This window comes from Mytilus trossulus, chromosome 13 (assembly GCF_036588685.1).
Source record: "Mytilus trossulus isolate FHL-02 chromosome 13, PNRI_Mtr1.1.1.hap1, whole genome shotgun sequence".
NCBI classification, from domain to species: Eukaryota; Metazoa; Mollusca; class Bivalvia; order Mytilida; family Mytilidae; genus Mytilus; species Mytilus trossulus.
Genome location: NC_086385.1, coordinates 46,924,478 through 46,950,685, shown reverse-complemented (window position 1 = coordinate 46,950,685; position 26,208 = coordinate 46,924,478). Strand labels below are relative to the sequence as shown.

General features: G+C 31.2%; 3 protein-coding genes across 25 annotated transcripts in view; 1 reads left to right on the top strand and 2 right to left on the bottom strand.

Moving 5' to 3' along the window:
• LOC134695072 (prolyl endopeptidase FAP-like) overlaps positions 1 to 3,915 on the top strand; it is a 135,586-nt gene extending 131,671 nt beyond the window's left edge. For all 19 annotated transcript variants that reach the window (XM_063556256.1, XM_063556258.1, XM_063556254.1 and 16 more), the window contains one exon: positions 494 to 3,915. In XM_063556256.1, the coding sequence (XP_063412326.1) occupies positions 494 to 664 (171 nt within the window). In that variant the 3' untranslated portion in view covers positions 665 to 3,915. The remainder of the gene's footprint in view (positions 1 to 493) is intronic.
• Positions 3,916 to 4,863: 948 nt separating this feature from the next.
• LOC134694815 (uncharacterized) lies at positions 4,864 to 7,222 on the bottom strand. The gene is made up of 2 exons (XM_063555880.1): positions 7,114 to 7,222; positions 4,864 to 6,337 (listed from the first exon to the last, which is right to left on the bottom strand). Exon 2 carries the CDS (start codon positions 6,256 to 6,258, stop codon positions 5,416 to 5,418), a length of 843 nt encoding a protein of 280 aa, XP_063411950.1. The 5' UTR covers positions 6,259 to 6,337; positions 7,114 to 7,222; the 3' UTR covers positions 4,864 to 5,415.
• A 10,049-nt stretch (positions 7,223 to 17,271) lies between these two features.
• The window catches only part of LOC134695156 (electroneutral sodium bicarbonate exchanger 1-like), a 50,153-nt gene continuing 41,216 nt past the window's right edge, over positions 17,272 to 26,208 (bottom strand). For all 5 annotated transcript variants that reach the window (XM_063556356.1, XM_063556358.1, XM_063556357.1 and 2 more), the window contains 6 exons: positions 25,724 to 25,902; positions 23,436 to 23,508; positions 22,828 to 22,896; positions 22,064 to 22,390; positions 20,850 to 21,067; positions 17,272 to 20,406 (listed from right to left, as the gene is read on the bottom strand). In XM_063556356.1, the coding sequence (XP_063412426.1) occupies positions 20,298 to 20,406; positions 20,850 to 21,067; positions 22,064 to 22,390; positions 22,828 to 22,896; positions 23,436 to 23,508; positions 25,724 to 25,902 (975 nt within the window). In that variant the 3' untranslated portion in view covers positions 17,272 to 20,297. The remainder of the gene's footprint in view (positions 20,407 to 20,849; positions 21,068 to 22,063; positions 22,391 to 22,827; positions 22,897 to 23,435; positions 23,509 to 25,723; positions 25,903 to 26,208) is intronic.

Sequence of the window (26,208 nt, the reverse complement as noted above, 5' to 3'; positions counted from 1 at the left end):
ATCCTCACAAAACATCTAAGCAGTAGTCATATACATTAAACCAGAATAGTTATCAAAGGTATCAGACTTATAAGTTGGTATACAAGAGTTTACATAAGACTCACCAGTGACGCTCAGATCAAAATAGTAAGAAAACTAAACAAGTATAAAGTTGAAGAGCATTCAAGACTCGAAAAATTCGAACAAGGTGTGCTAAATACGGCTTAGGTAATCTATGGTAATGAGAAAGTCTGATACATAATTAAAGCAGTTGTTTATAGTTTCTGCCTATTGAGTATATATTGGTGCTCTTTGGATGTATCTAGATTACTATTGAAATCATTTCGTTTACTGAGTTGTGCCTTTTGCAACCAGCCTTCACATTTTTTTTTCAATTTGGAGTTTCCCTTATAATAAATAATCTTTATCATGCACTTGTATCAATAATATACAAAGGATATTAATGGAGTGATCTTACACATAATTATTCTTAAATATTTGTTCGGTATTTCAGTTTTATACAGATCAACAACATGGCTTAAATGGTGGACATACGAAGGAACATTTATATAAATCAATGGGTGATTTTCTAGATGAGTGTTATCATGGTACATCAGCAAAGTATGAAGAAAGAAAAGAAGCATTAGAACAAGAGAAACAAGAACCAATGGAAGGAGAGAGATAATGAATGAATTATGTGATATTTTAAAACATTAAGCTCAGAATGAGTTTCCAATAATGTCCGACCTTCTCCGGTTACTAAAAAATTGTGGATGAAAATTAATCAAAATAAACCCTGGTATAAGTCTTGGTTCGTTTAATGACAATTCAACATATACAGTTGTATGGAGGTGAAATTCGGACTTTAAAAGATTGAGATACCGTTGGCCTTTATTAAGTAATAAGTGTGAGAAACATTACGATTTATAATTGAAACGCATTTGATACGGATATTATTGGTAAAAGCCCGGAGCCCAATGTCAACATTCAGCAATGTGAAAAAGATATAATCAGTTCGGTGATTATAAGACAAAAACATATGGAAATAATTCGTAAGAAGGGTAAATGGGATGGATTACTTATTTGTTTACTGAATAGTGTTGATTGTGATGTACTGAAGCCAGATGCCAATTCTCAACTGATCACATTTAGATGATTTGGAATAGTCTTTTTTCCTTCTTCAAAAGTATTTTAATATAAATTTCTTAAATGAAATATTTGTTGTTAGAATATTAGATAGGTAACTGTATTCTGATCTTTATATGGTACATTTAAAAAAAAAACATATTAAACATTTATCTTGTATTTTCATTCAAAATTTAACTTAAATGTACACGTTGTAAAAAATCTTTTTTAACCACTTATAAAACATTGCTTATTAATCCAAATACATACGGTTGAGCTTTATTTAAAACAATTGTATAATACTGTAAATGAAAATTGAGTGTAATTATTACCTTTGCTCAATATTTATGTTGAGTGTTGGATTTTCATAAATATGAATGGTTAATATAAATGGATAATAGAAAAAAAGTCTTAGCTCAGTGAGCTGGATGAATGGTAAATACATTTACATATTAATTTGTATAATTAGAAAATTTATAGTCTATCATTATCTGAATTTATTAGAATAACCATATTTCACTTGTAATTTTTCATGTTGATATCCTACCATTGTAATCCCTGCTTTCACTCAATTTAAGATAAATGCTATTCTTAGATGTGATATTGTATACGATTAAATGAGACATACGAATGTATCGAAACCAAATAAATGAAAAGTTTTATGTATTTGTGATGAAGTGTACAAATTCATTATTTTCCAAGAGACATAAACATTGGTAGACTACTATCGTCGTAAATCATTTGTTATTATTCCTTCAATCTTTTAGTTTGTTTAGATTTATAAGTGTAATACCCCTTTAGTATAGTTGGTCTCCTATGCCTTCTTCCACTTTATTGTTAATGTTTTGGCAGTAACCTAAAATATAAGAGTTCGAACCTACTTGTATATCATATTTAACAAAACATTTATGGGCATGTTTCTTGATACATTTTATCAATTTATTTTTTTCAGATATTGCATTGTTGATGTCTTGTTTTGTTTTTGTCTATAAATTAACATTTTTAATCATTGTTAAGTTTTGCACTACTTAACCGCCAATCAAATCCCGCGTACCAATAAATGTATCGTCATTTTGTAAATAGATATTCCTCATTACTTTATAATATTTATCTTCTGATGTTTTCCCTTTATACCATTTATCCCAATACAACATTAACATCAAAACACGTCTTTCTTTTCATGCTCATACATGTACGCAGAAGCAAAATCATTTTTACCTATCTTTAGGATCAAGTATACATATCACCAATTTGTTATGCCTACGGAAATATTTCACAGTTTAAATAAATATTTTCCTTTGAAAAACCTGAATTCAAACAAGAATGTTGCATTACATATATTAATTTACTTAATACGTCTAAGCTGTAAGTAATGCAGAAATTATAATGGGAAGCACCGAATACGGATTGACTATTCTATAATCAAGTATAAATGAAGATTAAAACATGTACCATTCGCATTTTGTACCTTTATGATTGTTTTGGAAGCATCAACTTAACTCGATAAATAGTGAAAACATGACTACATTGTAAAGTCTAACAGATGTATTCATTACTGATTCATGTACGGCAATAACACAAAATGAAGCTCAAGTCCATTGAATTGAAAATATCATTTGAATTAGATTATAAATTAATTAAGTTCCTTGTGGTTTTGTTTTTGTTTGTTCAAATGTTTATATTGTGACAGTATTTGTCATATTTTGTTACAATGGTCATGTCATTATCAATTGTAAGTGTTCTTTTTGTTATAATTTTTTCAATATGAATCTATGACGATTAAAGGGGCAAAGAGGGCATACCCCTTCCCCTTCAATCGATTTGTATTGTGTTTTCATCAAATACACCCCTCTCAAATATCTTGAATCCCCCTCATGTGTGATATAGAACTCATGTCACAAAACTCTGAATAGTGAATGCATTATTTCATAGTTTTGGTTTAATCTTAAACAATTAGTTTATATCTGTTTTATATTGATAACCAATTACAATATTGTGGAATTAATCTTTCAAACATTTGTGATTATTATTTTGAACTGCCAAAAAGTTTGCTTGACAGTGTTAAGTTTGTCTTTAGTAAAATCTCTGTTTCATTTTGCTATTAAATATTCGGAATTTGAGTAAATTTAAGACATAAAATGAAAGTAGTCTTTTCAAAATCATAACTCTCTTGTTTTTTGCACTTAATTATCACCTGAAATATCCTTACATCATAAACTTTGTCTTGCTGATATGAATGTAACAATAATCAACTATATTAGTCCGAAATACAGACAAAACCTCTGAGGTAGAATTATATAAGTGTCATTGTATATTAATTTAATAACTAAACGTAGATTAGATTACATAATCAGATGTAAAGCAATTAAATAGTATAATCTCTAAAAAACGACTTCATATTAAACAACGATACTAAACGCACCAGCTAAAATCTCAAGGGCCAATTTATTGAAGAGAATTACGACCTTGTTTTATAGATAATTAATGGTTTTGCAAATGAGAGGACCCGAAGAAAAGTACACAAAATAGCAATACATATATGTTATACAACCACAGCATATCATGTAGCATGCAACCTACACTTCTTGTTTTGTTATTACTATTTAATATTGTTGTATAATCAGAAATGTAAAGATTATTCAACTGTGACTATTGATATATATATTTAATTGTAATGGTGTATCTGAAAAGTATACCTCATTTGTTACATTGTCAAAATAATTATTCATATATATGTTTTGTTTTTCATCAGTTTTTAATATTATAAATAAATCAACGAAAATGTTGAAATAAACTTTTAAAAAAACAGTTGATGATTGTTTTTTTTCATTACCCAAACCAGATTTAAGAGTTGATATTTTCTCTGCTCCTTGTTGATCGCTCTTCTGTGACTTTGAGATGAAGAACAGCTATTGTTCCTTGGATTTTTATGTAATTTTGTTGTGCATGACATTTTGTGTCTCATTGATGGATTCCCCGTATCCTTTGATGGGATTTTATCAAATGATGAAGTTTTGACATATTTAATTTATTCTAAGTGTATATAGTTATTCCATTATGTGGTGGAACTTAACTTTATTATTGTTTAAAGTACAAAGAATCATTTTTATTTGTACAGTTGGATTTTTTTCAAATGCACTTCAGTCTAACATGTCGAGCACGTCAAAACTGTCTTATTCATTCCAAGAAATAGAAAATAAACTAACAACGCCATGACTAAAATAGAAAAGACAAACAAACAAACAATAGTAAACAAAAACATCATAGAAATATATAGACTAAGCAACACGAACTCCACCAAAACATGGGGTTATCTCAGGTGCTCTGGAAGATTAATCAAGAATTCAGACTGTATCTTTTGCAATACTTAAATTGAAATTTTCAACAACTTGTCATAGAAATGATTTCGAATGTTAAGGTAACATAAGAGGACTTTTGGACATGGTGTTGAAATTTACATATGGAAAATATGTTTGACTTATTTCTAAATGATATGCAAATATAAACAATACTCAGAAATTTATTTAACTTAAAATAAAAAAAATAGAGCATTGAGGACAAACCATACCTAAAAGTTTCAAAAATATCTCAAGTAAAAAAGGGACAAAAAGATACCTGAGGGACAGTCAAACTCATAAATCGGAAATAAACTGACAACGCCATGGCTAAAAATGAAAAGGACAAACAGACAAACAATAGTACACATGACATAACATAGAAAAGTAAAGAATAAGCAACTCAATCCTAAAGTAATCTATTCCTGAGGACGATACATCTTAACATGTTTTATAATTTGACAACACTCTTCTTAATTTGTTTTTAGTCCCTTTTTAAGAAAGTTTATAAACTCCCGGTATTGAACGTTGTTGAGATCTCCTGTAATTACATGGCGATATGTAAATATCTAAACGTCGATGTTTTATAGCCTCATGTGAGAAGTTAATTTGCGAGAAGCACCGTCATGCTGTCTCTTTAAAGGAATGTACCTCTACTACTAAGAATACTTGCAACTGTTTACTACTAAGAATCGTGTTCCTTTTAGATATCACACGGCAATAAGCCGTGTATTAGAAATATAACACGTCTAATGACCGTGTATTAAATGTACAAGGTTTCCACGTGGTTGCTACTGAACATTAATATTCCCATAAGTTATAGGAGATAGAAAGATTGCCTTTTCTACACATTTTCTATTCTTTTGACATACCATCGTTATCAAATCCTTCATTAAATATACATGGACTTTACACAAAATACTTTACCACAAGTTGAAAAGTGCTTTTCAGAAACGATAATATATTGCACGAAGTTTTATTTCATAATGCTATAAACAATGGCTCTGGCATTGTCTTCATTGCAAATTAACAAAGTTGATGATTTCTTATCAATGTGAACAGCATAAGGCTTGTCCAATCCGTCTTTGGCGGATAAAATAACCCTACTCGAGGTACCATCAGGGGAAATAGCTACAACTGTGTTGATCGGATTGCAAGCCACATAGACCATTCCATTGTTATCAACTGAAAGACCAAATGGTCTATTTATGTCATTGTTTCTGATTGACCAAATATGTTGACCTTCTCTTGTATAACAGGATACAGTGTTTTCATTCACATGTGTACTGTATATTTTGTCCTGGAAAAAAGCCACACGAATAAAATAGTATCCTGGTATCTTAACCTTTATTTGAATACTTCCATCAATATCTGTAATGATCACGATGCCTTTATCTTGTAATCGAACAATCAATGTTTCGCCATCGCTGTCCAACCCATAACAGGAACCTTCTACTGGAAATGACTTTAGAATGAGACTTTTTTCAATATCTACCACCAAAATTTGATTCTTATCCAAAATAGAAACAACGACCGTTTGATCTCCAAACAAACAAATGTCAAATGGAATTCCATCAAATGTTATTATATCTTTGATATGGACTCCATCTTTGTTGAAGTTCATTAGGCGCCGGTTTATTTGGTCAAGTAGTAAAAACTGTCCGTCGGAGAGTACTTGACAACCAGTTATTTTAACACGACCATTCAAAGGTATCGGTATGACTAAATTTGTCTTTAAGACAGGTTTTAACTGGTCTATCCTCATTGGAGTGGATATTTGTACTTGTGCTCCAATATAATCGTTTTCAATATATGCCATTGCTGAATAGTTTATTATATTGTTTGCTATTGCTGACTTTTACAATTATTCACAGTCTCTATGTTTCAATATCAAGAACCTAAAATATTAAAAAAAAGGCTAGGTTTTAAACATGTATGCAAGATACAAAGATCATATTCTCGGGTACACTTAATGGAGTTGCCTTTACTGAAAGCCGTTTTTCTTACTTTGGGAATTGTCAAGTGTTAAATGTCCTCACTGTTCTCAGATCCAACATATATAACACTTGCTTTATAGTGGCATCAAATTCTTTAAATCATACTTAAGAGTTGTTTACCTTTCCTAAAATAAGAAAAAAAGGCAGTTATGGAAAATACAGTCACTGTATAGATCTTTAGGTATCTTATATAGCTTATAAGTTAAATAGTTCTGATTGAAAACAAATATTTAGTGTTTGCTAAACAAGACTAGAAAATGCAAAAAATGACCTATTAGTATTAATTGCATTATTCGAACGAAGTCTTACACCTAAATTGCCCCTCTGTGCTCGACAAATTGTATACAGCTACTTTAAAATCAAAGATGGTGGTCAACAGTGAATCTACCTTTATAGATCAACAAACTTAATTATTGCTTATCTATAGAATTATTGATATAAAACCAACTATATATATCAAAACCTCAAATGTCTGCTAATGAATGATAACATTTCTATATAAAAAATATAGTTGTTTTATTATACTATACAGTATAGGCTTGTGCGATAATTTAACGCTTTAAAGATGATAGATAAACTTATTTAGTTGTGTAATACATACAACATAATAATGTACAATTATTTTTACTTATTCGATCATGTCTGCAATAATGTAGAACTTATATTCAAAATCTTACCTTTATAAAGAATAAACTAAAATAAATATATGGTCTTTGATGATAATTACAAACACTTTTAAACATGCCCTACATTGTACAAATTCCACGAAGATGTAGTTTAAATGTATATCAAGAGATATATGTGACCATTTTCAGAAAATGGATTAAATTACAATGTCTATTTTTACACTATAATACACAAATGCAATGTAGGGAATTAAATAGATTTACGTGTCTATATAAATAACCGTCAAATATGATGGTGAGATCATATATTAGACATAAGATTACCAATAATAAAATACTGCACGCATACAATTTCAATTTTTAAGATAAAATTATCACTGGAAAACAATGATTCAACAAATTTGTAATTGGAAATATTTGAACAAAGGGAGTTCAATCAATCACAAACTGACAGGATAAAAGGAAATAAGAACAGCCTGTGACATGTTGGCTAGCAACAGAGGCGGATTTATGGGGTTTTCAGGCCCGGACCCGCTTATGCCTTATGTGGTAAAACATTGGTTGATTATATAGGGAATCACTGAAGCATTACTAGAGCGGGCCTCCTCTTAGACTACAGAAGCATCGGGCAACTAAGTAATAAAAATGAGAATGGAAATCGGGAATGTGTCAAAGAGACAACAACCCGACCAAATAAAAAAAACAACAGCAGAATGTCACCAACAGGTCTTCAATGTAGCGAGAAATTCCCGCACCCGGAGGCGTCCTTCATCCGGCCCCTAAACAAATATATACTAGTTCAGTGATAATGAACGCCATACTAATTTCCAAATTGTACACATGAAACTAAAATTAAAATAATACAAGACTAACAAAGGCCAGAGGCTCCTGACCTGGGACAGGTGCAAAAATGCGGCGGGGTTGAACATGTTTGTGAGATCTCAACCCTCTCCCTATACCTCTAACCAATGTAGAAAAGTAAACGCATAACAATACGCACATTTAAATTCAGTTCAAGAGAAGTCCGAGTCTGATGTCAGAAGATGCTTCCTTAAAATGTGAGAAGACAGCAGGAAAGCTAATGAATCCTTCTTATATATGTGGAAATAGAAATTTTTGAAACTCGTCTGTCGGGACGTCTGTTCTGAATGATGTTTAAATAAGAACTGAAAAAACTTGTCTCTCCAAGGTTATTTCAGATGTTGTAAAGGAAATGAAATGAATACTCCTGAAGTATATGGAAATAGAAATTTTGGAAATTCGTCCATCACGCATTAATTTCTGGACGATGTGGTTATTTCCAATGTTGTAAAGGAAAATGCTATTTCCTGTGAATTAAATCCGTAATTTTGTGTCGCCAAAATTAGAGGATAAGTAAATGCGAAAAGTGTTTATGTTAGTTATAGTTCGAAATTACTTTGACGTTCAACGGCTGTTTTTTCCGGATAAGCTGGCCATGGGCCATGGGATGTCCCCAACGAAGCCGCGCATCCATTTTGGACAGGCAAATATCTATTTTCTAATATGCGACGAGCTCTGGCGTCTCAACAGTTATTATTGTGAATGATTGCTTTGTTTATAGGAGGAATGTATCTGAAGTAAGCAAGGTGATAACATTGATATCATTGGAAAAGCATTGTGGAATTCAAGATTGGAAATAAACGTGATTTTTGTGTATAATGTTTATGTTGATAGTAATCAGTGTATTATCACTGGTGTTAATCTAATAATCGTAACTGGAATTACGACGTCGCCGAAATTCATTTGGGAAGAAAATTGTGTAAGAACCTTTGACATGCTTAAGCAGACCCTGGCACAATATTCCATACTAGAGTACTATCTGGACTTTAATTTGCTCATCATACTAATGTCAGATACTTTTGATACAGGCCTTGGAATAGTCTTGGCTCAACAGGGACCAAAAGATGAAAGGTATGCAAATAGACCACTTAAAACGAACGAACGCAGGTATGCTGTGATAGAAACAGAAGCTCTAGCTATAATTGTGAAATATTTCAGACATTATCTCTACGGAAGAAAAGTAACAATTACAACTGATTATAATGCATTGAAATGTCTAATGAACATTAAAGACCCTGCTGGAAGGTTGGCACGTTGCTCATTGACCCTACAGGAATATGATTTTCAAATTGAACATAGAGCCAGTCGAAAGCGTCAAAACCCAGAGGCACTCTCTCGAATTCCACCTATTGCGGCATTTAAAGACAATAAAATTGAAGGTATTATTCCAAAATCTTCCATCGACAGACTTTGTTAAATGCAGAGAAAAGATCCAAAAGTGTTTGCAATAAGGAACTACTTGGAAAAGGGAAACTGCCAAACCAGTCATGGAAAGCGCGAGAAACTTTGATTTTATCGGATAATTATTATGAAATAGACAATAGTACCGTCTGCGAAATCACATAGAGCTGCTGATCAAAAGTTTGAATGGTATGTACCTAGACAGCTTCGTTCGACATCGAAATCACATAGAGCTGCTGATCAAAAGTTTGAATGGTATGTACCTAGACAGCTACGTTCGACATATCAAAATACATCATATCAGTGGATCTAGCATCTATCATTAAAAACATGGGTACTCTTCAATGACGATTAAAGTATGTCCATGAAGGAACGAACTGTTTGTCCTGTTTCTTGGTTTATGACTGTAAAGTTATCTCTCGATAGAAGTCTGAAGTATATAACCAAATATCATCGACATCACTGACTTTGCCTTTAACACACGTAAGAAATTAGTCTACACGACAAGGAATTTCACTCTTACCATTGGATTATAGAGAGATGAATGATTTGTCAAAGATGATGTAATGTCATCCATAGAAACAGATCTGTATTACCTGTGTTCGTTGCGTGCCACATTTTCAAGAGGATCATTTCCGGACTTTGTTTGAAACACGGGCTTAGCTATTGGGTGGGACAGTTTTGTTACCGTCTGCAGTTTCTGTGTTTATGTCGATTTTATCCGAGAACTCTGGAATCAGAAAACCTCCCAGCATGCATTATATAACGAATGTCACCTGGAATGTGGCGGTCACCATTTATTCGACTTATCTAATTAACAGTTTGCTGCACTTGAAAGAAATCTGCCAATTCAGAGAAAATGTGGCTCAATAATGCATTGGCGTTAGGATTTTTAACAAAGACGCGTTGAACCAAACTCATGATAGAGTACACTTGTACGGCTAATCCTAGACGAAAGGTGTGAACGTATTCCTATTGCTTGCACTAATGCATTCTGTTAAGGGCTTACATTTTTCAAGCTGTCGGTTAGTATATCAGACAGATAATTCCCATTCTAAAACGCTTTTTCGTCAACAAAATGGTATAGAAGCTTACCTAAAGAATAAGTCATTGACCGCCCGTGTAAATGAGTAAAAGATGCCTCATGATATTCCAGTTTTTGTTCCGGTGATCATTTCAATTCAACTTTGCGATAAGCAGCTGCTTTCACAAAGTCGAAAATTGCCACCGGCTGCTAAAATACTCAACATTAGTATATCGTTTAATAAAACCGAGGGGAATACATCAACTATTAGAGGAACAACACAAACACTGAACTGCTTTAAAAAAAGCGCCAACATACATAGAAAACCAACAAAATGTCAGACTTGATACAGGACACTTGAAGAAAATCTGGTGGGTTGAACACAAGGTTTTACATACCCTGACCTTGTCTCTGTATGGCGATTGCCGTAATGATTTTCCAACCATGGTCGCAGTCTGAGAGCTGTTAAACTTTGAGATATACTTTCAAGACTGTAAGAGAAGAATATTTTCAACAATGATGATAATAGAAAAGCTTTCTTGCTCTTTATTAACTTTGAATTGCTTTACACTAGTAATGTTTGGGTCCTTTATAGCTAGCTGTTCTGTGTGAGGCAGACTCCATGTGGAAGGCAGTTCTTTGACCTTAAATTTTTAACTTGATATACCTTGTGACTTCAATGGCGAGTTATATTACTAGCACTCATACTATTTCTTCTTATCTATATTTAAAACACCCAGTTTGGTAGTCTGATATGCTTTCTGAACATGGTTCTTCATCAACTTTTTTGTATCCCTACTAGATATTTAGTAATACACTGGTTATTGTAATATTACATTTCTTTCATTGATTTGACTAATCAAATAGAGTAGTCACTGTTGTGGGATTCCCTCACTGCCAGACCTACTCTCTCATCTTACTCGGTTCTGATGATTTTTTTAACTTTAAATTTTGTAGTTACCAATAATGCATGCTTTCAATCAATTAGAGATGATTTTGAACGAATAAGTGCACCAGGGAATGTACTACATTTTATCTCTACAGTCATACCTCGCTAGCCTTATTCCAAACAGAGACAGAAACAGTGGTTTTACTTCTGTAGGATATCATAGCAACCTTTGTGATATATTTAAAGATTCCACAGGTGTCATCAATACTCTTCAACAAATTGCTGGTAGGTTCCATCATTACGACGTCTTTCATCGGGACTAAAGAAGCTAAATTTATTCTTCGCAGAAAATGAGATGATTGATTCATCACTGCTTCTGACAAACGATTCACTTTTCAAAATAATACCCATTTTTGTCTTATTTAACTACACAGGCAAATTAACTCATATCAATTTCACATGAACTAAAATTCAAGTGAATCCAGAAAATTTAATTTCACCTAAAACGATCTTAATAAACTTTTATAGAAACTTTTTAATAACGGATTAATTTGGTTACGATAGATTTGAAATCGTTTAGATGAAGTATAACAACAATGTATATAACAACAAAAAGCGTAAATCCAATGTTCCTTTAGAATGCAAACATCAAAATATTTTCTATGAAATAGCAGGCCTGATACTTCTATAACACATGCGTTACATTTGTCTCAAAATAAACTAAAGTACTTTAAAGTCTAGCACCATGCGATAAATATGCAACCTTTCCACACTCGGTCATCGTACAGATATTGCTTGATTTGGATTGACAAATTAAGAAAATTAGATAAAAAAAAACATACAATAGTTACTATTAAATATTTCTAAAAATACAAACAGTTCCCAAGATACTACACTGAAACCAAAGATGGAGTAACACCAACATCGTCTTATCTAATTTTCTACTTATTTAGAAATGACAGACAGACAAGTATAAATTTAATTGTATCCTAATGAAGTCAGGGGCGAACGATACAAGATGGACAGTACTCAAACTCATAGATTGGCAATAAACTGGCAACGCCAAGGCTAATAAATAAAAAGACAAACAGACAAATAATAGTACACAAGCAACCAAACAAACAAATATTGCATTGCTAATCAAAGCGCCCACAAGGAGCAGGACAATCAACATTAATAACATACTAATGATTACACGTAATTCAATATGATTAAGATACAAAATAGAAAACTAAACACTTGGCAACAGGAATCCCACCAAAACCTGAGGGAGATATCAGGTGCTCCTGAAGGGTAAACAGAACCGTGATACGTTTGTTTAATTTTCCGTTGCTTTTATCATCTACTGTCAGTAATCCGTTTAAAATTTATTGGCTCTGACGGCATCTTGTTTCCCTATTCCTATTTCATCTTATCTAAAAAAGAAAAATCATTTGTACATTTGCGTTCAATTGACTTTCGGTGAATATAACTCATATGTGCTGTATGTATTAACAGTTTAAAAATCGTAGTGCCTATAGTCGCTGAAATGTAAAGATTGCGATTATTTTTGAAATTTTCTGAAATTTTGAATAAAACATTGAATTTTATTTGGCTTTGAAAAATAGATAAGTTTGAGTTATATTCCATTCGTCATGATTCTACAAGGGATGTTAAGTTTATAAGTTTATAACAAATTCATACACCATTCATTACTTATGTGTTTTTTTAATAATAAAAAAGGTTTCTTTGATAAGAATGGTAATTTAAATTAAAAAAAACCATATTGATAAAAAAACTGCTTATCGTTTTTGTCCCTTTAACCTCTGAATCGTTGGAACCGTTTATCTTTATTCCTTCAGGTTTTCGTGAAGTACTTCACCGACTTTCATTTTTTGGTCATGATGTTGTCAGCCTTTCTTTGGTTAGTCGTATTTACTGGGTTCTTGGAACATTCTCCATTTTCTCATCTGTCTTACTTCACTTTTTAAAGCTCGAAACAGTTATGCAAAATATTTATTTTTTACAGTGCTTATTCAGTCACCTTTGTGGTATCACAATAGCTATGGTTAAAACAGTTTACCAAATTGCAGTTAGATTTGTTCTTCAACTGGTCAACTGGTAAAATATTTTAGAAGATTGCTCAAGTGAAATATTGTTAGTATGAAATCAGTGCTGTGAAATAGAATTAATACTTACCATCCAGATCAAGTTAAATGATGTCTTTGTCATAAATTGCAATCATAATGATGACTTACCATAATTATAGTTACCGGTACTGATTAAGAAGGTCTAACTATGGCATGAAAACTTCTATTATAAATACATCTAATAGATAATTAGTTTAAAACATTGTTTTTAAGTCTACAATTTGTAGCTCTGTTTTCCAACAGCCAGTTGTGCGTAATTGTAATTTGAACCATTTTTCTAAAGCATTTTTTTTTAATATGCTACTACTAAAGGGAAATAATTCAAATTACAATTAAATCAGCAATTTTTAAGTTTTATTGTATATTGTTCTGTCGGACAAATATTAGCGTCTATCATTTTATAAGTAATTTGTTTGTAACAGTATTTCCTTAATTATTAAACTATTGCCCTTTGTTCTTGATAAAACCCTACAATTTGTTTTTAAGATGATAAAAATTTTGAAAAAGACCTGTTTAAATTATTTTTTTATTGATATTGTAAAACTATAGATTTACTGTTTTGCAAAACTTAAAATCATTGAATTTAGTACTAATGAGTTTCTACCACCCAGAATAAGATAACAAGTATAAGCATTGTTTGGTAATACCTTTCGTAATTTCTCAATGATCTTAAACTCTGAACTAATTTAGTTTTTCAATGTTTTTTATTCAAGTCATATTGATGATTCTTCTGTAAGCAAAGTCATAAGCCTGGTATTATTCATTAAATTTTTAATATACAATGACTCGATAAATATTACTTCCCCTTAATGCCAGCAGATCCGTTATTCTTATTGAAAGTTTTATCCAAATCACAATTACACATTTACTTCATCTTAGAATACAAAGCTATAAAGTATTGACCTACAAAACAAGTTTTGAACTATTATTTTTTTTAAATCTGTTTATGATGAATGTCTTCATGTCAAAGTTAGACCTTCTAAATCAGTGATTCCTATTATAGTAAGTTATTTTTTTTCTTTAAAATTTATGACAAAGATATCATGAACTGGTATTAATTTTTATTTCACAGCACTCACTACATACTAACAACCTGTCACTTGAACAATCTGCTAAAATATTTCACCAGATGACCAGTTAGTTGGAGGAGATATCTAACTGCAATTTTGTTAACTGTTCTAGTCATTGCTATTGTGATACCACAAAGGCGATAGGATAAGCACAGTAATTGCAGATAATATCCGCTACCTGAATTTTTCTGACTCCATTTTGTCTTTAAGGATGTTTGCTTGTCATTTTTTGGAATTTTTGTCAGATTTTCAAAATCCTCAGATTTTATCCAATTGAAAGCCTTAAAAAAATTTGCCCATGAGCCCCTATTTTTCTTTTTATAAATCTTTTACCCCCCAAAATGTCAATGGCTTAAATCTCGAAAACAAGCCGATTGACCCCTATATTTTTTTTGCTTTTTTGATTCCTCAATTAATCCCCTATCAATATATACCGGTTTTATGGAAAGTTATTTATTTTGAAACTGAGCAGCAAACACCCTTAAATGGTCAGATGTGCACTTCACACAGTATATGTATATAATAATAAAAAAACAATTGACGGATGTAATCATTGGCATGCTCGTACATGACAATCTCTGACATGCTACACAGAGGAGCAAGTGATCAGTATGCTGGAGTGTCTTATTTACAACATATTTGATAAATTTGGTAATAGATTTGTTTCTAGAAATTCTTGGCATTCCTATGGAAACATGCAACTGTGTGCCTCTACTTATTTCATTCAAGTCGGAGTTTCTCGAACACCTGTCAAAAACAAGAGATTCAAAGCAGCAAGATCATTTATTTTTATGTTCAGGTATAATTTAATTGTGGATGAAACACGTCTTCTGATTGGTTGACGTCGTTTTGTTTATCATATCATAGACACAATTTGACCATGACGTCATCAACGTTTTTTTCATGTTTTACGCCGGTTTCAAGTGGAATTTAGAATTAGATTATAAGAAATAACTGATATATTTTTTGGTCTATCATAGATAAAATAAAAAATGTGGTGCACTGTAAAATAATCCACTACACGAGTTATTCAGTGTGTACCACATTTTTTATGTTATTTCTTCATAGACAGAAAAGAGATTACAGTTATATTCCTTAAATATACTTCATATTCAGATGTATATTGATGATGTTCTTTCTGTTTATAATCCAAATTTTTCTGATTGTGTTCCACTCATATACTCTCCGGAACTAGATATTATAGAAACAACAGACACGGCTCATTTTTAAACTTAAACCTCTAATTTGACATAAGCGGTCATCTCAGTACCAAGATTTACACCGAATGAAACAATTTATAATTTCTCTCGCTTGAAGTATAAATACCACTCATCATTTCACTACTATGTACTATTGTTTTGTTAAAAAAAAAAGGTATAGCTGGCGGACACACAAAAGGAGAATTTATATACAAAACAGAAGATTATTTTCTAGATAACTGTTATAATCGTCATAAAACAAAATGGAGGAATAAAACTTAAGATTTAAAGCATGAACAAATAAAATGTGCTTCATGTGAACATGAAGATTATGCAAATAACGAATGGTATTAAGCTTATTATTTCTGATTTATCGAACAGCTGTTGTGAACTTTAGATTTTGGAGAAAAGAACAAGTTCACTCTCCAGGGCAAACACACTGTAAATAAAAAGTATGGTCGTCAGAGTTCACTTCTGTGCAAAAAATGCTTTGAGGGTGAGAGGAAAGGTGAGAATTTATAAATATCAAAGGTACCAGGATTATAATTTAGTACGCCAGACGTGAGTTTCGTCTACATAAGACTCATCTGTGGCGCTCAGATCAAAATATTTATTAAGCCAAAACAAGAACAAAGTTGAAGAGCATATTCAGGATCCAAAATTCCAAAAAGGTGTGCCAAATACGGCTAAGGTAATCAATGCCTGGGATAAGAAAAATCCTTAGTTCTCCGAAAAAAGTTTATAAATTCAGTATATGAAACCGATACATATTAGTGATGAAACCATGGAAACAACAAGTATTGCTTTTTGTTGTCTAGTTCTTAAAACATTTCATCCTCCAGCATAACTAAAGACATTGATATCAAAATACAGAGCTGATGTGATAGAATTTGATATAAAAATACACAGCTGATGCAATAGAATTTGATTACTACCAATGCATAAAGTATTTTTGCCTGAAGACTGTTAGTTCTTAAGGCTTTTACCAACTTTTTAGCCAATACGTTGGTAGGGGAAATATGACGTTATTGAAATACATGCAGTTTTTATATATTTGAAATCATTTCAAATTAAGGAAGGTATCTCCATCGTTCATAGTGCTGATTCCAACATCAAATGAACTTACTTTAAGTAAATCAAATACAGAAAGCTCAAATTTTCCATTCCCAGATTTGGATATTTCACTTTCACATGGGAAACTTAATAAGGAACAATTTTTCCTTCCCTATAGTTAATTTTCCCTTTCAGTAGTGTGATGTTTTAACCCTGTTAAACTCAGTTTTGGACTTTCCAAGTCAGAAACCAGTAATTCAGTCTTTGGTTCATGTCTGTTTTTTTGTTAATTGTATTGAATAAACGAGGCCATTAGCTTTTTTAGTTTGAAGTGTTTCAAACTGTTCATGTGGAGCCTTTAAAGCTTACCATATGTTTATTGTTTTTTCTCATTGTTCAGGGATGTTTGGTTTCCCATAATTACTTAGTTTTCTCATTGGCATTCATACCACATCTCCTTATATTTCAATATAAAACTTAAAGGAACTATGATGCTGTTCATTATCAACATTCGAAATAGTAAATTTACTACAAATTTCTTATCGTATCTTTAGGTAATGCATAAATAAGAAACAATCCATCATAAAAATGATATCCTGTTTTATTATTTTAAATCAATAATGGTTTATCACATACATAATAATGAAAATTCAAAATGAATATTCATAACAATTTGCATAATCTTACAAAGTCTTGTGTATATTCAAATACATGTTTAGCATAAAATAAAAGCTCCTTGTTGATTTCTGCAAAGCAAAAATAGAATATAAATATAATGATATGTATAATTGTATATAAAGCCTTGTTTTTTAACACTTATCCATGATCTTACCAAACGTAGCTAACAAAAAAATTGCTTAGATGGAAATAGAGCCTGTGGCTGAAAAATTGATATAAAAAGTAATTTAAACAAGCTGTGTCAACCATTTAACTGACAGAGACTCTTACTCTTACATTGGTTTGAACTGTTAAGAAGCTGGTGACAACTGAAAATTGTGCTCATAAGAAATATTTGATAATGAGTGATTTTCTGGTTTCTTTGATGATTATATTTACATCAATGAAGCATAACATATGTCTAGCTGTGAAATTTCAAATTAAAAAATTTATCACTAAAAAATTCAAATAGTTATTTATGATTACAGAACATAACAGCTTAACCGTAGAATGATTTCTCAGTAAATATATACACAATAGCAAATGCTTAAATAAAAAAATTCTAATAAGTTTATTTATTATCATAGAAAACCTTGATTTATACGGTGGGATCAACCAAAGTGATTTTGAAATTTTTCGAAATTAAAGTGATATTTGATTCCACCATCAGTATAAAATGCTTATATGTATAAATCATTTAATAATATTTACATGTGTAATTTGTTTATGCATTCAAATTAGTTATATCAAATATCCATAATTTGTAAGCACATGAAGGAAAAGGCAATGAGAAGTAAAAATGTAGGTAATTGCTAAAAATAAGCTTTATATGAATTAAATAAAAATGTAAGCTTTAATTGAATGTAATAATAATATTTATTGTATAGCAATATAATATTCCCCACAGAAAGTAACCAAAAGTGCAATAAATCTTCAAAATTCATGATGTCATCAATGTCAAAATCTCAGTTAAAACCAATTTGTACTTTCAGATATTATATTGCTTTACAATAAAAGGGTTATTGCAAGCTCCAGTTGCAATATAAAATTCTACTCGGGACAATATTCCCCAATATTCATGTAATAACCCAATAATAACATTTAAATAAACAATATTTTCAAAAAATATTTTTTTAATTTATTGATTTTTGTTTTTTTAAATGTAATATACAAACAATATACTGCACTTCAAATATAACAAGAAAAATATCTTACATTAATGACTAAAATTAAAAAACTTAATTAATAGCAAAGATAAATTAATTGCACATTTGTTTTTCTAATAAAAATCATTGAATTACAAGAAATTAATTATTTTGCAAATTCAAACAGATTCTTATGTACACAGATTTAAAAAAAAAATAACTAAATTTGTTAAAATGAAGCATTACAAAAATAAAATTCTAAGATAAATATTTGAAAATTAAGATTCAGTCACATAAGATATACTAACAGGCACAGATAATCTGAAGTATATTTTTAGGGTTGTACAGAATGCCAACATAACACATGTAACTTCATTCCCACTGACCTAACGGTTTTAATCAAACTAAATAAACAAAAAAGATCTAAAACAAGAAAGCAAACTACCTACATGAGTGTTACATGAATTTGACTAGCACTTATGTAACAATATGAACATATTATGCTTAAATCATTTTTTTAGTTTTATCCTAGAATATTATGACTCATAAATTACACAAGTTCAAAGCACTTTGGTTCCTTTAAGAGATTCATAAAATAACATTTTCATTTTAAACAATTATAAGGTAATATTTATAATTAAAAAAAACACAGATCTTATCAAATTTTATACAGTTCAAGATTGTATTAAACAAAAATAGAAATCTATCAAAAATCTATAAAGTTCAGGATTATAAAAAAAATATTCAAGATTGTTTACAGTGGTTTTAATAAATATGAGATTCAGATTTATATATTATGCCAAAATAGAGTATTTGTATAACTTCATCAAAATTCACTTTGGCAAGATCTATGCATTGGATAATATTATAATGTAAGAAATTGTATTAATCTATTACATCTGTACTCAAATAACAATACAGTCAAAAGCATTGTTTCAAAGCAGTTGCAAATTAACACGAAGGACAACATCTAGCATTGGAAGACTTATTTCTTTGAATAATTAAAATAAAAATAGAGATAGTTTCAAAACATGTGCCAAAAATGCACAATAAATATTTCAAAATACTCTGAAAATCTCAACTGGCATTTATACATTTCATGAATATATTGAATATTCATTTTTGTGCTTCACAAAAACTATAAAAAAATATATGCCATATTTTAACAATAGATAAATTTTCCATTATAAAACTATACTAAACATTTCAATATCTTATAGTGATCTTAATACAACAAACAGTAGATATAAATAAACCAAACATATGAGTATAACTATATTTAATAATAATAATTATATGATCAACATATGAAGAAATAATATTCATTTTTTAAGTTTGAATTTAAACTGCTTTAACTTAAGTTCTTAATAATATTGTATATGCATAATGATACAAAACAAAACTACACTAGCTTTGGATGGAAATCAGATTTTCATTTTCAGTAGAAACTTACAATCATCTTTTGAAATTCAACAATTTCTGACTAGAAGCATCTGAGCACTAAAAGAAATTATATTTAACATTCTACATAAATTATTTGCATTAAATCTTTTTCACAACCAGGAAAAGACTTATTTTCCTTTTTTTCCATCCTTCACTTGAAAACATAAATCAGAAAAGTTAAACAAACATTAATTTGTGTCATTTAATCTTCACATACTTAGTTTAAAAAAATATGAATTTTCACATTTCAATTATTTTTTTTCACATTTTCAAGGTTCACATTTCAAAATTTCACATTTTGAAGATTCACATTATAAAATTTCACATTTTAATGTTTCACATGCTCAATTAAATGAAAATGTATCTAAACCATATCATCTTCTTCATGTTCTTCTTTTAGAGGAGTTCTTTCATCTTCACCCACAAAGAAAGAAGTCTTTTCTGCAGGTTTCTTATCTCTTGATCCATTTTTCCTAAGATATAAACAAAGAACATAAAAAAAATCCAGGTTAACATTGATGCATAAAATAATGCAACCATTATACTTTTGTAAAATTTCAAAATTTCAGCCAAAAACATAATTTTACCCCCATGTTCTAATTTTAGCCATGTCAGCCATGTTGGTTGGCAAGCTGGGTCATTGGAAACATTTTTTTAACAAAATACCTGAATGTTGATAGTGGCCAAGTCTGGTTAAATTTGGCCATATTGGTTGGTAGGCGGGTTCATTGGAAACATTTTTTAAACAAAATAACCGAATGTTGTTTGTGGCCCATTGGTCAATTCTCTTTGACTTTTTCTTTTGTTCATTGTGTTGTCAATCTGTCAGTCTTTCACAAATAGTTTTTGATTTACCCTTACCCCTTTTTTTCCTACAATTCCTCCCCCCTCCCCATTTTTTTTACTCTTTCCTAACCTATTGTGAAGTCCTCCATTGTTCTGGTCTGGATCTCTTATAACAGGCATGGAGTCACGTCTGACTTGCAACCAGATTCCTGTTTTATTGACCTCCTCTGTAATATTGACACGATCCTGGGCGAAAGGTGTCTTAGTACCACCAAATTTATCTCCCTGACCATATATAGCTTTCATTTCGTTCAGTCTTCGCTTTTCATCACCAAGTAAACTTTCAGTCTAAAAAAATAAATCAGAAAATATTTCGTTATTTCTTATAACAAAATATTTCAGTTGGATGTTATTATTACTATACAAAAAATTTTGAACAAATAATATTTACAAGCTAAGATACATGCTTAGATGTGCTAATTTTATCCCCCCCCTTTTTTCAATGTGATTCAAAGTTATAGAAAAGGAAGTTGGTGTCTGATAGAGGCTCATACGCATTACAACTCATCACTGTGAAGTTGCTTACCAAATTTGAAGTCATTCTGCAGAGTTGTTTTTGAGAAAAGTGTGAAGAATTTTTTTTAAGTATAAACAACTCTATATTAATAAGAGTAAAATTTTAAAAAATGTAGTATAATTTCCAATAAGACAACTCTCCAATATTTCAAATGACATAGAAACAGCTGCCATTCACAGTAGTCTTCAACAATGAGCAAAATCTATATGTATTTTTAATGTAGTTTCTTTCTTAATTAATTTGTAATCTACCTTCAATCTACATTATTATAAATGTATATAGATATAAGAAGATGTGGTATGAATGCCAATTAGACAACTCTCCATCCAAGTCATAATTTGTCAAAGTAAACTATTATATGCCAAAGTATGGTCTTCAACATGGAGCCTTGGCTCACAACTAACAGCAAGCTATAAAGGGCCTAACAAAATGACATGTGTAAAACATTTCAAACAGGAAAACCAATATTCTAATCTGTGTAAAAAAATGACAAACACTTATGAACCACACCAACAAACAACAACCACTGAACATCAGGTTCCTGACTTAGATCAAGTGCAACGAAATGCAGCAGGTTTAAAATTTTTCTAGGTACCAACCTTCACCCTTATCTGGAACAATAGTGTAACATCACAACATAGAAAGACACTCTATAAATATCAATTGAAATGGCTTAACTCAATCAAAAGACATATAAACACAAACAAGTAAACATACACTGAACAAATAAATTTGGTCTATGCCACAATGTAAATGAGTTTCCTTACTTCTTCATCGTCGTCATCATCATCTTTCAATTCTTCCTCATCTTCTCTCTTCTTTTTACTATCATCTGGCATAATATCATCAAGCCATTTCAGTTCATCGTGAGTGAAGACTTTTTCTATTGCTTTTCTGACAAAGCATGTTCCCAACACCATCACGGGGAAAACGATCGAAATTGATTTAGTTGTCTTAATTGCCCATAAAACAGCCAGACAAAGAATTTGAATGAGAGTAAATAAATGTACTCGTGTGGTTTTAACGTGGCGTAGGAATATGTGATCTGGTTGATATTTGGTTGGCATCAACAAGATTAAGATTCTGTCTGTCAACTGAAAGTAGAAACAGAATTACAATAAAATTTTAAAAAATAAATTAATTTCGCTGTTAGTTTAATGTTGGTGATAAACATATTTAAACTTGCACACAAATTTGTCTGCCATTACGTAAATTAAAACAAGTTCCCATAAAATTTAACATCACAATATAAAAAAATCTATGTCACATTTATAAAGTGATTGTTGCTTGGCGTCAAAAAGTTATTGGAAACAGATCCAAGTCCATACTGATGTTCTGCCCATGTTAGAGTCTTGGATGATTTGGGGGTGGGTTCAAACCCAATTTTATATGATTCAGTAGGGATTCAAAATCAAATATGTAGAAATACATGTATATAGTTAATAAAATAAAATCCATAAAATACTCACAGAATGGAAACTTTTGTGTGTTTTTAATTAAAAGTAGGTGCAAAAATGTTAGTAAATATTACCTGCATGCCTTTGAGAGCAGCTACACCCATGTATAAGAACACACCATATAGGACAGGCATAGGAATTATCTACAAAAATTCAAAAATTTAAAGATAATACACACAGAAATAATATACTGGAACAAAATTAGTAAAAATGTATATTGTTGAAAAAGACTTTAATTTATAAACATGTGATATGTTTGTTAAAACTACTGTGGGCAGAAACTTACATTTACAAACAAAAATTTAATCTGCATTTTTAAAGTGTTTGATTGTAATAAGAATACAAGAGTTGCTCCATTTGAATGACATATTGGACAACTTGACACCATATTTAGCAAAGTTTGTGATTTTTTTTTGGGGGGGGGGGGGGGGGGGGGTGTAAATCTCATCAAAATTTATTACTGTTAATTCATAAATGCTTTTGTGCATTTTGAATAATTGACATTGTTGAAACATGAACGAATTGCAATTTCATAAAATTTTGGCTAGAAATAACGCAAGTTTAATTTTTTTTTAAACCTATCATTTTGCAATGGATATACACTTAAATATCATACTTTAAAATTTTTGAATTAAGAATTGAATTGGTTTATCTCTTTTAAGGAATGATAAATTAAGATTACCGTCAAAATCGGTGTCATAAACACAGACAAGCCACTCAATATTCCCACCAATAGAGCTGTAACACGCTGTTCCCTATAAAATAAAAACAGGAATCCAGTCAACAAAAGCTATAAAATCAACACAGATTATTGCCAATCAATTTTATGCCTCATTCACACGGACATTTAATTAATATTGAATTTGAATCGAATTCGGTAATAGCGTTCACACACTCTTCTTTTTTAATTCGAATTGATTTGAATAAACTAATTCGAATTACGTGTGAACTCAGCATTAAATAACAGTCTGAAACAGATATTTAACACTACGGTATATAAAATGGTATATTTTCAACCTAAATATCTCACCACTATATCAACAAATAAAAACGGAATTAACTTGAGGACACAAATCCCCGGCTCAAATTGGTTTGACAGAAGAAGGAAAAAACAAGAATAAACTAAAGAAATGTTATCTTTCATAGAATTTCAGGTTTGTATCTGCCAACCTCTGAAAGTGAGGTTTTTATTTGAGTATTTGCTCACCTTACACCAAGGAATGTAGGTTTTTATTGGAGTATTTACTCACCTTACACCATGGACTACAGGTTTTAATTGGAGTATTTACTCACCTTTCACGAAGGAATATAGGTTTTAATTTGATTATTTATTCATCTTACACCTAGGACTACAGGTTTTTATTTGAGTATTTACTCACCTTACACTAAGGACTTCAGGTTTTTATTTGAGTATTTACTCACCTTACACCTAGGACTACAGGTTTTTATTTCAGTATTTACTCACCTTACACCAAGGACTGCAGGTTTTTATTTCAGTATTTACTCACCTTACACCAAGGACTTCAGGTTTTTATTTGAGTATTTACTCACCTTACACCTAGGACTACAGGTTTTTATTTCAGTATTTACTCACCTTACACCTAGGACTACAGGTTTTTATTTGAGTATTTACTCACCTCACACCAAGGACTACAGGTTTTTATTTGAGTATTTACTCACCTTACACTAAGGACTTCAGGTTTTTATTTGAGTATTTACTCACCTTACACCTAGGACTACAGGTTTTTATTTCAGTATTTACTCACCTTACACCAAGGACTGCAGGTTTTTATTTGAGTATTTACTCACCTTACACCTAGGACTACAGGTTTTTATTTCAGTATTTACTCACCTTACACCAAGGACTACAGGTTTTTATTTCAGTATTTACTCACCTTACACCTAGGACTGCAGGTTTTTATTTCAGTATTTACTCACCTTACACCAAGGACTACAGGTTTTTATTTCAGTATTTACTCACCTTACACCTAGGACTACAGGATTTTATTTGAGTATTTACTCACCTCACACCTAGAACTACGGGATTTTATTTCAGTATTTACTCACCTTACACCTAGGACTACAGGTTTTTATTTCAGTATTTACTCACCTTACACCAAGGACTGCAGGTTTTTATTTCAGTATTTACTCACCTTACACCAAGGACTTCAGGTTTTTATTTGAGTATTTACTCACCTTACACCTAGGACTACAGGTTTTTATTTCAGTATTTACTCACCTTACACCTAGGACTACAGGTTTTTATTTGAGTATTTACTCACCTCACACCAAGGACTACAGGTTTTTATTTGAGTATTTACTCACCTTACACTAAGGACTTCAGGTTTTTATTTGAGTATTTACTCACCTTACACCTAGGACTACAGGTTTTTATTTCAGTATTTACTCACCTTACACCAAGGACTGCAGGTTTTTATTTGAGTATTTACTCACCTTACACCTAGGACTACAGGTTTTTATTTCAGTATTTACTCACCTTACACCAAGGACTACAGGTTTTTATTTCAGTATTTACTCACCTTACACCTAGGACTACAGGATTTTATTTGAGTATTTACTCACCTCACACCTAGGACTACAGGATTTTATTTGAGTATTTACTCACCTCACACCAAGGACTACAGGTTTTTATTTGAGTATTTACTCACCTTACACCAAGGACTACAGGTTTTTATTTCAGTATTTACTCACCTTACACCAAGGACTACAGGTTTTTATTTCAGTATTTACTCACCTTACACCAAGGACTACAGGTTTTTATTTCAGTATTTACTCACCTTACACCAAGGACTACAGGTTTTTATTTCAGTATTTACTCACCTTACACCAAGGACTACAGGTTTTTATTGAAGTATTTACTCACCTTACACCAAGGACTACAGGTTTTTATTGAAGTATTTACTCACCTTACACCAAGGACTACAGGTTTTTATTTGAGTATTTACTCACCTCACACCAAGGAATGTTGGTTTTTCTCCAGGAGCTGCAGATTCTGTTTCTTTCCTTAAACTCATAATGTGAGCAAGTGCTGACACAGTGGCAGCAACATACCAAGGCAAACCAAACAAGGAGCATATAACTATACACACTGTTACAACCATCATGTCAAGATGATATCCATTTCCTTTCTGAAAAACAACAACAAATCATTGAGTTCTGTCTGCAATTTGAACATTTTCCTGTTGATTTAACTGCCTAATACTTTAACGATCATAGACAGAAGATGGGGGATAGGACCTTTATCGGGACTCCAGGATCAGGTGTTTTTAAGCTCGGGATTTCGGGATTGACCCTTTCAGGATCGGGGAATTCTTTTTTTCTGATTTCAGGACGTCGGGATTTTCTTTATTTAAATTCGGGACCTAGGGATTTCGTGTTTTTAAGCCAGGGATTTCGGGGTCAGGACCCCTCCTATCCCCCCTTACAAAATATGA